Source organism: Dermacentor variabilis, chromosome 5, assembly GCF_050947875.1.
Source record: "Dermacentor variabilis isolate Ectoservices chromosome 5, ASM5094787v1, whole genome shotgun sequence".
NCBI lineage: Eukaryota > Metazoa > Arthropoda > Arachnida > Ixodida > Ixodidae > Dermacentor > Dermacentor variabilis.
This window is the reverse complement of record NC_134572.1, coordinates 150,910,583-150,925,624: the sequence shown is the minus strand read 5'-3', so window position 1 is coordinate 150,925,624 and position 15,042 is coordinate 150,910,583. Positions and strand designations below refer to the sequence as shown.

The 15,042-nt window shown below is 44.9% G+C and overlaps 1 protein-coding gene across 3 annotated transcripts in view; it reads left to right on the top strand.

The window, feature by feature from the left end:
* Positions 1-12,137, top strand: part of LOC142583246 (uncharacterized) — a 36,231-nt gene extending 24,094 nt beyond the window's left edge. For all 3 annotated transcript variants that reach the window (XM_075693638.1, XM_075693637.1, XM_075693636.1), the window contains 2 exons: positions 1,676-1,815; positions 11,912-12,137. In XM_075693638.1, the coding sequence (XP_075549753.1) occupies positions 1,676-1,815; positions 11,912-12,076 (305 nt within the window). In that variant the 3' untranslated portion in view covers positions 12,077-12,137. The remainder of the gene's footprint in view (positions 1-1,675; positions 1,816-11,911) is intronic.
* The last annotated feature ends 2,905 nt before the right edge of the window (positions 12,138-15,042 follow it).

The following is a 15,042-nucleotide window of genomic DNA, read 5'->3' as shown; positions in this document are numbered from 1 at the left end:
TCATTTTCCCGACCGTAAACTGTATGCGGGAAGCGAATCGGAACAAGGTTTGAAGAACATCTAAGGCTTCGTACCTGCTTAAAGCAGTGTTTGCGAAAGACTCCCATTTCAGGAGCCACTGAAAATGTAAAGTTTCGTGTCGCGCCAGTTTCTTGAATAAGTATTTTCTGCCAACAACAAGAACGACAATTTTTGACATGTCATACTTACGCACACCACTTTTCACCAATGTTTAAGGCCCTCAAACCCGGCTGCATTTTAGTCCTCCTTTGCTAAGCGTATTCAGAACGCCATTAACGCTTCTTCGTTTAAAGGACGTCAATGTGTCTCTTTTAATGTCGCCGACAAGTTCAGTGGGAACAGCCTACCACTCGCCTCCGGTTACGGGTACAATTATTGCAACGAGCTTCGGAATTGTTCCACAGCGTTATATGTTATGGATTCTGTCTTGATTGAAGGAGAAGTGCAGCTTTGGATGCGACTGGTAGTAGCCGCGGCTACGTTCAATGTAGTCAATCAGTTTACTTAAGCCAAGGGCTGCTTGCAATGCTATAGGTAGTACTGTCAGTATTGGGAATACAAAATGGCAATACAAGTATTGGGAATACAAAACAACAAACAGTTTGAGGCGGAGCACATGGCCTCTACAAAGTGACCCACTAGGTCAAGTATTTGCCAGCCAAGATTAACTTCGGGTGGAGAATCTTGTATTATCCCTACAAAGTCTAGGAGAGGGCAGTAAAGTTTCAACGAGGCCTCATCGGTCTTATGTGGCCAGAAGTTAGAAGGGGCATTAAAAGGGCACAGCCGCGTCCTCGTCCTCAGACACAGCCAGGCTTCTCGGATAGGGTTCTCGTCTTCTGCTGCGCTACAATCCTATTAGTTAATAATTTCCGATATCTGTCCACGCTTATGCTTCTGTCGTCGGCGCTGCTGTTATCTTGGTAATTGTCCAAACCAAACCAAACAGTGAGTTGGTCGTTCCTTGTTCTTCTCAACTTCCTAAATATACTCGTCATCGCGTACGTGCACAATATGAGCTTCACCTTAAACTCACATTAATTTCCCGCATCGCACAGTTCACAGATTTTCTCGGCGACCGCACTGATGGGATTCGCCTCTCGTGCGGTTCCATAGCGCAGAATTACACTTGAGTAGCCGAGATCTGAGAGCTGTGCTAGTCTAAACAGAAATACACTAGCAGCAGCATAAACCTCTCTACGTGTTTTCAACTATTGGTTTCTAGGTGGCTTAGGAAGGGCATTGTCGCTGCTCTTCACATAATTTGTGGTAATGCTGGTTTCTTTTTTCTCAGCTACCATGCCATCAACGCGAATTATCCTTGTCAGCTACAGCGCAAATTGCTGGGGAGCAAGTTGACGTTCTAATTCAGTCAGCGAGAAATATTGCCCGCATAAGGGCAATAAGGGCAAGTGTTTTATGCTTTAAAGTAATATCTGTATTCTTCATGGCTCCTTATACTCCCCAAGTATTCGCGATGACTTTAACGTGATGACCGTTCCGGCATATTCATTCTTATAATAGTGGGACGGAATTCTGTCAAGACAAAGATAAATTATTATAAGATTACACACTTAGAGAAACAGTGACGTCTCCAAAATTGTTGATCATGGAAAGTATGCAACGACGTTGAAAGTGCACGCTTGCCGCGCAGGTGGTCCTTACAGCGACGTTCTGCGTGAAGTGAAACTCGTAGTCTGGAACAACACCGAATGCAACGACCGGTTTGCGCAACCAATCACTGAGGTGTTTCTCTGCGCTGGACCTAAGCGACGGGAAGGAGATGCCTGTCAGGTGAGAATAGAACGCAACTTATAGATACAGGACCTTGAACAAGATGAAGGCCTTGGTGTTTCTCGCATCTTCTCAATGACTTTCAATTTTGTTCGAGCAACTGGTGTCGTCCATGCAGTAACTCGCTCCATGAGGCATCAGCGCGTAACTAGAAGAGTGAAAACTTCGGCAAATTTCCCAGCTCCGAAATTTTTTTCTGCGACAGCAGCAGACTCTTGCAGCCGACGCCACCCTCTTGCATGAATGCTCCTCAAATAATGCCGCAATCTTCTAAAAAAATTTCAAGCGTGATGCGCAGAACATCGTCTTGGTCCGCTGCAGTTTTCTGCAAGGAGTGCCCGCGCCGTAATGCTCGCACAAACGCCTCCACTCTCAGAGTCTGCGTGACGCACGAAACATCGCGCGAACTGCCAAGCACGAACGTTGAGCGATTAACTGTGGTTTTAGCGTGTCTGGCATCTAGCTGCACACTGCCACAGAACCGCCAGTTCGTGCCATAAAGGTGGTTTTACTTTTAGTAGCGAAGCTTAGTTTTCTTTCGCCCATAATTGAGAACAAAGCTGATCGTGGTAGTGTGTGGGAGGGCAGGCAACGACGACGGCTGCATGCTGACAATGGCACAAACGAACGCAGGATCGATGGACGTAGCAAACCAAGTTTTGTACTTAGAAGTGCTGTTGCGCTGAAAGATAGGGGGAAGAAAGGAAGCCGAGGGGCCCGATATTTATTAGTCACAATCACTAGAAGCGAAGAAACTACGACACGTTGTTTGTCAGCTCCTTATAAAAGACATGGGAACATATATGTACAACCAATAGCATAGAACGACAGAAAGCTGAGCTAGGTGGAAAGGATTCATTATGCGAAAAAAAGGTGAGGCGTGCAGACAGGGCACAAGGGAAGAGAAGTGGGCAACACGAACGCCGACTATCAATTGGAGGGAGCACTGAGGCGAAAAAAAGAAAGAAGACACAAAACTCACCTCTGAAAGCTCTGGAATGGTACCACCACGTGTCAGTCGGGTATATGTGCCGGTCTACGTGAGAAATAGCTGTTAAGGCACATAATCTCTTCCTTATGCAAAGTAATCAAAGGTTGACTCACGCACGCACTTCCACCATTATAGATGTGCCATGCCTCTACCATAAGACGCGTATCTTCATTCTTGTGCCGGTACAATATCGCGCACTCATCTAACTCTTGCGTGCAGTTAAAATCTTGGCAGTGAAGGGAAAGATTAGAAGGTGACCCACCCGTTAACGACCTTTTATGTTCCATTAGCGCCCCATTGAAATATCGCCCCGTTTGCCCTAAGTAGAACTGGTCACAGCTAAAGGGAACATTATAAACCACACCCATACGACAGTCAGTAAAACTGTTCTTATTATTGTTCTTCACTGGACAAATATCTTTTCTTTTTCTGCCTTTTACTTGCTGCTTTTTCCTCTGCATGGCAGCGCATACCTTACCTAGCTTATTGGGAGCAGTGGAAGCGACATTACATCATATCTACTTGCAACCTTTTTAAGCCAGTGCAATACGGAATGAATGTACGGAATAGCCACTACTCTTTTTTTGCTATTACTGCTTTCTGTAATCACGTCCATCCCCCTCGAAACCGACTACTTTAGGCGTTCAGCCACAGTGGCCTCTGTTACGGTAAGAAAACCTGCTTCTAATAGGCGCCGGATCTGTGCATTAAAACTGGAGCTCATTTCGTGCATGCAGGATCTGGTGAGAAAATACTTAGGACATGACATGTGACGATTCCGTTTTTTACTACTTTGGAATGCTTGGATTGAAAGTTTAACAAAGGCTCAAAAGTTGCCCCTATACTTAGCGATATTTACCTGAGTAAGGTTGACAGCTGCTTAGAGAAAGCCTTAGGTGATTGCGTTATCAAGATATTTCGTTACGTTGATGATTACCTGATTTTCTTCAATAGGTAAGAATTCGATTCCACTGCTGCCTTAGTAAGTGAGCTATTTAAACCTTACGGAGGAGGATTATAGTTTATCAAGGAATTTCCTCAGCGACGCGTGCTTCAATTTCTAGACATTTCCTTGGTCTTCGAACAAAACCACGTTTGTTGGCAGTACTTCCCAAGATTTTCGAAGCCGTTGTTAAACTTTCAATCCAAGCATTCCAAAGTAATAAAAAACGGAATTGCCATGTCATGTCCTAAGTCTTTTCTCACCAGATCCTGCATGCACAAAATGAGCGCCAGTTTTAATGCACAGGTGAGGCGTGCAGACAGGACACAAGGGAAGAGAAGCGGGCAACACGAACGCCGACTATCAATTGAAGGGAGCACTGAGGCGAAAAAGAAAAAGAAGACACAAAACTCACCCCTGAAAGCTCTGGAATGGTACCACCACGTGTCAGTCGGGTACATGTGCCGGTCTACGTGAGAAATAGCTGTTAAGGCACATAATCTCTTCCTTATGTAAAGTAATCGAAGGTTGACTCACGCACGCACTTCCACCATTATAGATGTGCCATGCCTCTACCATAAGACGCGTATCTTCATTCTTGTGCCGGTACAATATCGCGCACTCATCTAACTCTTGCGTGCAGTTAAAATCTTGGCAGTGAAGGGAAAGATTAGAAGGTGACCAACTCTTGCTTGGGCTAGTTGGTTCATGCTTGAAGTAGTAAAGGCAAGGCGCAGAAGACCAGGACTCAGGAAGAAGGACCTGTCGTTTGTGTTCTTCTTCCTGAGTACTGGTCTTCTGCGCCTTGCCTTTACTACTTAATGCACGGGTCCGGCGCCTATTAGAAGCAGGTTTTCCTAGCGTAACAGAGGCCACTGTGGCTGAACGCCTAAAGTAGTCGGTTTCGAGGGGGATGGACGTGATTACAGAAAGCAGCAATAGCCAAAAAAAAAGAGTAGTGGCTATTTCGTACATTCATTCCGTATTGCACTGGCTTAAATAGGTTGCAAGTAGATATGATGTAATGTTGCTTCCACTGCTCCCAATAAGCTAGGTAAGGTATGCGCTGCCATGCAGAGGAAAAAGGAGCAGGTAAAAGGTAGAAAAAGAACAGATATTTGTACAGTGAAGCACAATAAGAACAACAGTTTTACTGACTGTCGTATGGGTGTGGTTTATAAAGTTCCCTTTAGCTGTGGCCAGTTCTACGTATGGCAAACAGGGCGGTGTATCAATCAGAGGCTAACGGAACATAAAAGGTCGTTAACCGGTGGATCGCCTTCTAATCTTTCCCTTCATTGCCAAAATTGTAACTGCACGCCAGAGTTAGATGAATGCGCGATATTGTACAGGGACAAGAATGAAGATACGCGTCTTATGGTAAAGGCATGGCATATCTATAATGGTGGAAGTGCGTGCGTGAGTCAACCTTCGATTACGTTACAAACGGAAGAGATTAAGTGCCTTAACAGCTATCTCTCACCGGCCCATGTACCCGACTGATACATGGTGATACCATTCCAGAGCTTGCGCAGATGAGTTTTGTGTCTTCTTTTCTTTTTTTCGCCTCAGTGCTCACTTCAGTTGATAGTCGGCGTTCGTGTTGTCCACTTCTCTTCTCTTGTGTCCTGTCTGCACGCCTCACCTTTCTTTTCGCATAATGAACCAATAGCGAACCCAGTTTTGTAGTGTGGCCTTTCTGAACAAGTAGTGGCTAAATTGATGCAAAATGTAAACACGGTGTTCGAGGCACGAAAAGTCACAAGGTGACACTCATATTGTTATTCAACGATCGTGCAGACTTGCTTTGTGGTGTATGAAGATTTATTCGGTGCTCGAAATCACTGCGGCCGGGCTGTTCAACTTGTTACGACGATGAAACTTTCTTGGATGGGCTTCAGATAACTGAGAGAAAAACAAAGAAGTGCTTCTTTTCCATGCAGCGCTTATTAGCCCTCCCGCAGAAGCCGCAGGACTGTGCCGTAGGTCGTGGGAAGTGTCGTGGTGAAAAGACGTTGCTCGAAAAGTAGCGCCTGCTGATAATAATAATAATAATAATAATATTTGGGGTTTTACGTGCCAAAACCACTTTTTGATTATGAGGCACGCCGTAGTGGAGGACTCCGGAAATTTTGACCACCTGGGGTTCTTTAACGCGCACCTAAATCTAAGCACACGGGTGTTTTCGCATTTCGCCCCCATCGAAATGCGGCCGCCGTGGCCGGGATTCGATCCCGCGACCTCGTGCTCAGCAGCCCAACACCATAGCCACTGAGCAACCACGGCGGGTGCGCCTGCTGACGCGAATGCGACATTAAAGTCCTCATGAACATCGCAAGTCACGAACATTCCCTCACGGTTGTAAAATTAAAACCACATGTATGCCATATTAGACCTAATCAGTGGTGTAGAAGTTACATAACACGAATAAAATACCCCGGAAAAGCTGGCCACCGTTTCAATACGTGAACTTAAGCCTGGTCTCGCTAGTGAAGCCACGAGGCATGCGATGGTCACAGTTGGGGACAAATGTACGCAGCGATTCATACCAGCGCAAAGCGTCGTTCCTAAAACAGCGCTGTGCACGCCATTGACTTGGGAAACAAGGAACCGCCGCGAGAAAACCCGCCACCTCCAAAGTCATACAGAAATCACCGCAGCATTTCAATTGCAAGAGCGGAAGTTTCAACGCCTGCGACGTCCATTCAGGTCAGAACCAAGAGTTAGGACCACTCTTTACTGTGCTAGTGGGCGGTCGTACAAACCAGAGAGGGATCCATGATCTTCATCTCAGCCTCACACTTCGGTGAGGCGGTCAACGAGCTAAAGGTACAATACGCAAATAAGTTTGTATGCACTGGCAAAGGGTATAGAACTTAAACTTCGAAGGTTTCTGAGGAACCGCTGTGAGTTTGCTTTATAGCCCCATGCATGCTGCTCATCAACTTCTTCTTCTTCTTCTTCTTCTTCTTCTTCTTCTTCTTCTTCTTCTTCTTCTTCTTCTTCTTCTTCTTCTTCATCATCATCATCATCATCATCATCATCATCATCATCATCATCCTATCTTGATGTCCAGAGTAGGACGAAGGCATCTTCCTGCGATCTCCAAGTATCGCTGTCTTGCGCTAGCTGATCCCAATTTGCGCCTGCAAATTTCCTAATTTCATCACCCAACTTAGTTTCCTGCCATCCTCTGCGCTTCCCTTCCCTTGGCATCCGTTCTGCAAATTTAATTGTGCCCCGGTTATCCATCCTACGCATTAAGTGACCTCTACAGCTCCACTTTTCATTTTTTTTTGTCAAGTGCCACTCTTGGAGTGGCGCCTGCCACCGACTAAAGAAAAGTTGCGAGAGCTAGTGGGGCTATACCAGTCCAGCTGCAACCAAATTAGGAAGGACCACTAGACTTCAACAATGACACTCCCTAAGCAGAACAGGAACTGACCTCCCTGGTTTAGAATTCGGCCGCCACTTCTCTCATGAATCCAGCAATTAACCCATGGCACTCAATCCCCGGCAGCTGTACAGCACCTGACCAAGCGGGCAGTCAGAATTGCGACGCGACAAATAGTGCTAAGAGTCTCAGGATCCATATAGGCCACCAGTGGAAACTGAACCTGGCAATGTTTAACACGCGGACCCTCTCGAGGGAGGCTAGCGTACCAGGGCTCTTTGAGGAATTATCAGACATTGCCGAGGATATTATTGGCTTTAGTGAGGTTACAAAAACAGGCGAGGTTTATACAGTGCTGACTAAAGGCCACGTCTTGTGCTATAGAAGTCTTCCAGATAAGAGAAAATATGGGGTAGATTTCGAATACATAAGGAGTTAGCGGGCAATGTTGGTGAATTGTGCAGCATTAGTGACGGGGTAGCAGTCGTCGTAATAAAGTTGAACAGCAGATACAAAATAAAGTTAGTACAAGCCTACGCTCTACCTTCAGTTACAATGGCGAGTAAATAGTAAATGGCAAATCAGTTCTGCGGAATTGCGCAAGACGGAGAAAGGTTCATAAAAGGAATTTTGACATGCACACGGATGTACAGCACGAAGCTACAAAGGGAACCCGCACGGGTTTTTCAGATACGAAACTACGTATCTTCAACTACGCAACTTTTGTTTCTGAGAAACCCATGTACGCTTCCTTTGCAGCCTCGTTTTGTAGGCCAATTTTGCTTTCAGAAATAGAACAGCTTTAGAAACACGTTCAGTCAGCATTGAGGAAGGTGCAAACTCATTATACTGAGACATGGGCGACCTTAGGCAAACGTGGAGAAAAGGCAGACTGGAGATCAAGATATTGGCAACTACGGCATCGATAGGGCAGGGGTTGGTAGAATTCGCGGCAATAAATAGGCTCCAAATAATGAATACCTTCTTCAAGAAGCGCAGTAACAGAAAGTGGACCTGGAATAGCCTTAATGCTGCTCTTGGGTGGTGTAAACGTTTCCTTTCTCAAAAGCACGTATTGTAGAAGTACACAGGGCTCACAAATGAACGATTCTTTGCTACTTCCAGTCTAAACTTCTTAAAGCGAAGCCTTCTTTCCTTCCTCCACCGACTTTCCGGGCGCTGCTGCTGTGGTGTTGCTCGCGCACGCCGCTGGGTTTCTTGCAACGCCACCAGATTGCGCTCGCCTCTGCGCATCGCGGCCGGCGCCATCGCGGCAGCGTTTCACTGTATGTTGGTAAGCAACGCGCTGTGCTTGCTTTCATATGCGAGAAAAATGTAGCTGCTCAGCTGTTCATGTCGCGTGCTGGGCTGTGATAGTGGAAACATTGCAGTCTTCCATAGCCTGAAGAGAGCGCTTTCAGTTGGTGTCTCAACAACGTGCTGGCCACGTATGTAGAAGGGGTACGTAAACACGCGCCAGCAAAATGGCTCCAAAGCGAGCACTCAGCGTCGAGGACATTGAGACCCGAAAAAAGCGTCGCGAAGAATAGGAGCGAGCGTCTTTGCTACGCAGCGAAACGGGGTGCAGACCGCAAGAGTGTGTATACAGCGTATGCATACCATTATAAATACTAATTGCATTACGCACAGCCCCATAATTCAATCAAGGTGTAACACTTCTGCCGCGTTTCGATGTCCTATGTGAGGAAATGATAATGCTCAAACATCTCAGAAATTAGGAACAATGACACACAACAACGCTTCCAGCAAACACGTCTGCCTGTGTGTTCTGTGGACTACGCAGACAAACAGCAGCGCTGCACGCAAGGTGACGTTTAACACCAACTCACCACTCTCGTATTGGACTAAACGCTTAAGAAATTACACATTCGCCGCCAACTTCACCGCTAATTATTGTCAATCAAAGCAAACAGCATGCAAAGCTTCGCTTACATCGATTTCCACCGTGCGTGGGATCCTCAGATCTTTTCTTCCTCCCTTTACTATGTCACATGGGCATGTTTGTCCGACACCCTCTTGCGCAAAACATTGCCGCTCCTTCTGTCGAAGCTATTCGCTCATTCAATGGTTCAGTGCTTCAAGTCGTCAAGTAATTCGGCATCGCCCTGCCATCTGCTTGCTGTCTTTTGTTAACTAAGTTTTGATTGACAAGCGAATTATGGGGACTTCTTCTGTTGTTTTCACACATATTGCTGCTCGTCGTGGCGGTATTTCTGATAAGCGCCGTGCTTTGTATTCTAACATGTATAATCAACTGTGCAATAAGCATTAGGCGCCGTGCGAGGCCCCTGAATGGCACCGTAACTGTGACAGCTTAGCAAACCGGAGCACGCGTTCACGTTCCTCACGAATATGCCAACACTGCCACACCTTTATCACTCCTTTGTCGACCTGCGCTAGGGCTATTATCTCTCAAAATAGTGTCGTGAGTGCCATCGCTCTAAAGCTCGCTTTTAGAGCGCAGCTCTAAAGGGGCTAGTAAAGTGCGACGTTATCAGCGCGGGGGCAAGCGTCGTTAGACGTCGGGCGCGTCGGAGCGCGTTGGCGGATTCCGGTTGCGTTGGCGGCGCCAGTGCATCGAACCGTCACTCAAACTACAGACTCTGTTGTTCTCGCCAACGTGACGTAACGTGTGCGCGCGTTCACGCTACGTCGGACTATATTTAGGCCTTTAGGCGTTCGTTCCTGTGTTGAGTATCGGCGTCAAATGCGAAAACACCCGCGTAGTTAGATTCATGTGCACCTTAAGGAACCCCAGGTGGTCCAAATTCCTGGAGTGCCCCACTACGGCGTGCCTCATAATCAGATCGTTGTCTTGGCGCGTAAAAACCCATTCTTTTTTCTCGGCGTAACCGCGCGAACGCGCTCGTGTAACTGTTTGCGTGTTCGTCGTCGTCATCTTCCACAGCTGGCTCTGATGCTGATCATCATGCCAGCGTTCCCATACTGTCCCTACCCATGCGGAGGTGCTGACGGTACTGGCCAACTGCCATCGGCGTGGTGATTTTGGTCTCAAATTGTTTGTCTCAATACATCGCGAATTGAAAACACGCATCCAGCGGTGCTCAAACTTTACATTAGGGAATATCGTAATCGACGGACTTTTTTTATTTCAGCTTTGGTGTTATTCTACTTAAGAAAGACAAGGTTTTTGTGATGCAAGAAAACTTCTTTTTTGCAGAAGCAGAATACCGAGTGATATCTGCATTTGACAAAGTTTGTGCAATGTTTGTCATAGGTTCATTTTACCACAAAAATGGGGCGCCTTCACAGACGTGTCATATTGCCTGCTGTAAAATTCGTTTTCTTTTCAAGAAAATAATCATTTTAGCTGTGTGTGGCGGAGACCCTGAACATTCTGCAGAAACGTAGGGTAAATATTTTGAAGTATGTCGTGGCAAATGGCGGGGTTGCTGTGGATTCTCGAGAGTGCTGCATGCCTATTGGAAACACAGGAATAGCGTATGTCACTATTTCGGCGCTCGACGTCACTAATTTTCGCAATGCGCTATGGTAACGAAAGCACGAAGTCTTGTTCATGCTACGCTAGAAATTTCCTTGAAGCGCTTGCAATAAAGAAATTAATTGCTATATATAACTACCACACACAACATGGGCCTAAATATTTCAACATGTAATACGTACCAAGCAGTACTTAAATCACAATGCACAATAACAATGGCACGGTCAGTGCATTTTACGCAGTCATCCTAGTGTTCCTTATTTACGGTAATTGTGTCAGAGATAGTGTTTGCTTATAGAAAATTGACGTTGGTCTCAGGATCAGAAGGAATAGTGTGCGTAAACATTGCTGCTAAGATATTTGCATAAACTGGCGATGTTTCTAAGACAAAGAAGCTTTTCTGTGATTAAAATTTAAGCAAACAGGTAATTTTATAGTTTTCGGTATATTTCTTTGTACGAAATAGAATGTGGCATCGAAAATGTGGCTTTTTATTTATTGTGAGATTGTACATCACACGCATAGTGCAATTCCTTTGTAAAAATGCAGAACGATAATAACGGCAGCGCACACAGATGGAATTTCTTAGGGTATATAGCTTTGTTTTACAGAAAGTGCTTCCTTTCATGGCTTTCCTCTCTTAATTGAGATATAACATAGAAGGGCTACTTAGCGTAAGACACTTAGTACACGTGAGTAATATAACCGGTGTAAAAAGTGAAAAGGACGTGATAGTCTGACCGGTAGTGATGTTCTCTAAGCCTAGCATGCAGAAATTATGAAAACTCGATAATAAAGAAAGATTGCCTTGACAGCCGCCATCACAGGGTCATAACTTCTAAGTCATCCTGCAGAACATCAGTTTCGTAATTACGTTCAGGCCAAGGATGTCATTGCCCGCATGAGCAAATTAAATGTATCTGTTTTCATTGATGCTGGTCTCTCCACGCAGTTAGCATTATAGTCGCTGTACACGTCACCCCTACGGTAGGCTAACAGAAACAGTAGCTCACGAATAATTTTAGTAATTCGGCTGCTCACTCTCGTGAGTGCATCTTTCGACACCACTTAGCTCCCAATCGCGTTCACCCTCCAGTCTACACCGACACGATAAGTGAGTTTTCTGTTGCGACTTCCTTCGTTCGTGTACACATTTACCTATAGAACGTGAGTGACCTCACGGTGACTATGCCAGCCTTGACATAAGTTTATGATTGCAGTAATGATTGATTGATGGGCCAGGGAAGTGTCTGCTCTATGTAATCTCAACACCCTCTCTTGCAGGGCGACTCTGGCGGCCCGCTGATGGTGCAATCAAGATCAAAGCAGTGGACCCTAGTAGGCATCGTTTCCTGGGGCATAAAATGCGGAGAGCCAGGAGTCCCTGGGATCTACACTCGTGTATCACACTTCCTCGACTATATTTATGAACATGCCGTCAGTCAATGACCACCAGCCAATGCCATAACAATAAACTCACTTCATTGTCGACATCCCAAATTATATATTTCATTAGAGCATGTTCAGATCTTCTCTTGGCATCATACACACGATTGCACTGATTGGATTCAGAATGAAGTCAATATACGCCTGCGCTAGCACAACAGCGTGGATGTATCAAAGGGTGCAGAAACGTATTCTTAACATAACAAATGTATTTTTAAATGCTAAGATGTACAGGTGAAATAAACCTAATAAACATTGGACAGTAGCAGTAGTACTGTGGATATCAGAGCAGCTATCACTTTCCAACAGCTGTGTAGAATATGAATGGTAGACATCCAAAGACAGCAAGATCAAAGAATAACATGCTTGCTCATTTTCATCGAAATTCAAAGCTATTGCTGATACAATGATGCACGTTTACCAAAGTGATTTCATTCGGAAAGAACTTATCACTTCTGCACTTGAACTTTCCAAGTGGAAGTAAAATTAAGTGCTATGAGAAAATTTATGCAACCTATATCAGTAGATTAAATACATGATCTGTAGGCTTTGATTGGTCCCAAGTAAACGAAAAGCTCATTGTATCTCCACTATTAAAAGAAAACGAAATTTGTGAACTACTTAGAACAACTGTTAAGGAAGCTTTCGCTAATGAAAAAAAGTCACGGACCTGCACGGTACACGCAGCACAGTCGCAGCGTAAGCTGGAGGAGCGACCCTATAGAAGCTCCATTTTCAGCACCACGCACTACAGAGTCTTCGCGGCGAAGTCTCATTTAGAAAAGCATTAAATGACAGCGTACAAGCAGAAATCGCAGCTTGTCACGCAGGCCTCCACCGCGGAACTATAAAGTAAGCTCGTATTACCCTTTTTGTTTCTGCATTTCAACGGAAACGTTTGTCGCCGTCACACTTTCCGACCATTAGCAATCCTGTGTTTAACATACGGACAACCGTAACTAGGCTTAAGCAGTCGGTTATTGCGAAATATTTGGTTAGCTTTGCGTATTCGAATATATTTCGAATGTATATTTCGAATCGAATGTTGTACGCTTACTATTCGTATTCAAAACTTCGGAATATTCGCCCACGCCTACTGAATATGTGTGTTAATACACGCGCCACAGGCAACGGCGCCGGTGGCGGTGCCAGAAGGTAGAGCGTGCCCAGGGGGAAACGCAGTAGAGGAATCCACATGCATACTCGCCCCATACATGACGCGCCTGTGCGTTGGCTAAAACGTGTGTCGCTACATTTCTTTCACTCCTAATCGCTTTACGTCGACGCACATCATGAGGTAGCTACTGCCAGAGTTTCTTTTGTTGCTGTAGTTCAGTGTTCCTCGCTTTTCAGCTTGCAATAGAATAAAGGAAAACTGATCTAGCGCTGCAGTTAGTCCAAGCATCAGTGTTTCAAAATATAGAAAGCTTATATAAAAACCACTTGGATCAATTATTTTGATCTCTGTTACATTGTTTTAGCTTCGTCACAAATCTGTCATGGCGATGATTAGCTGCCAGCTACTAGAGTGTCGGTGACGCTTTAGATATCACTGGTAAGTCATTCAAATTGGAGATCAGCAATAGGCGTTTAAAGTACCGCGGAAAAAAAAAACAGGGGAGAGATTGATACGACCTCATCTGTTACAGGCATAGGCAGCGGTAAAATGTAGACAGAGAAGTTCTGAGGAAGAGAAAAACAGATTAAGGTGGCGCATACAAAAATTCTAGAATGCAAAGCATGGTTAGCGTACCTGATTAAATCAAGCAGGCTAGGTGACTATTTGTGAACGCCCTGTTTCAAAGGGGGCTACCAGTCAGTCATAATCATCATAATCAACAACAACAGAAAAAAAACATTAGGGAGACCCATAGAAGGATGTTAGCAGGAAATGCACCTATAGCATACCTGATTAACTAAGCAGACTAGGTAACTATTTGTTACCACCTTGTATCAATGCCAATAAATCATCATCATCATCATCATAATTAAGTGTTCGCGCTAGGGTAAGTGCCACATTTGCTGCTTCAGAAACAAGTGTCTCGCTTTGCACACAGATTGTCTCTGTCCATCTGTATGAATATGTTCAACAATTTCGTTCGCGATTGCGTTCAGTTGCGCTGATGAGCACACATGATACTTGTGCATTTAGAGGTACACGGGTACGTACTTGGACGAACTGCAGCCGCAGTATTTAGGGGTGACAAGTGCCCGTCGTGAAAAGCTGGGCTTTGAAGTAAATAGTGAGTAGTGCTCGAATGTTGAAAACTTTCTGAAAAAATTACTTAATGTTGTTCGCCTCGGTTCCGCGCTTTAATCGAATAGTAGCTATTTGAAATGTCGAACAGTTATTTGAATAGTGCACATTGTAGCTTTACGTCATCAAACTATGGCGAATCAAAAATGCTAAACTTTCACTGTGATCATATCGCTATAAGGTAGGTAACATTATTTGTTATAGCACGCCTCTGCGCCCAGAGAGGCGGACTTTCTTTGGATAAACTACGATTCATTCACCACACAATTTTCGCTCAGACAAGGCAGTGAACAGTCGATATTAACGGCAACAATTCATGAATGCTTCATCCCCGTGTTGTCTTGAGGCAAAATCCGCGTACCTATCACTACGGTATTATTTGGTATAACAGTAGCCGCGGCGTTCCCAACTATAAAAAAGTCTGCTTTTTCGGTCTATCGTCACCGCAGACAGCGTGTATTCCAGTTTTAGTCTCGATGATACACGCAGGTGCTCCTGGCCCGTGAGACTGCGTTAATAAGCTTAATCCTGTTAATGCACAAGACCTATGTTCTCATGAGTCCTTGGTAAGAGAACAAACTGCTCTTTCATAAATTATTAATGATCCATTTGTGCTTCTAACGAACGGTAATCAATAATGACCAGTACAATAGCAGTAACTAGCTAAAAGTTGTGGTAGCATAAGAATAAGGCTCTTCGATATTTCCGAAAA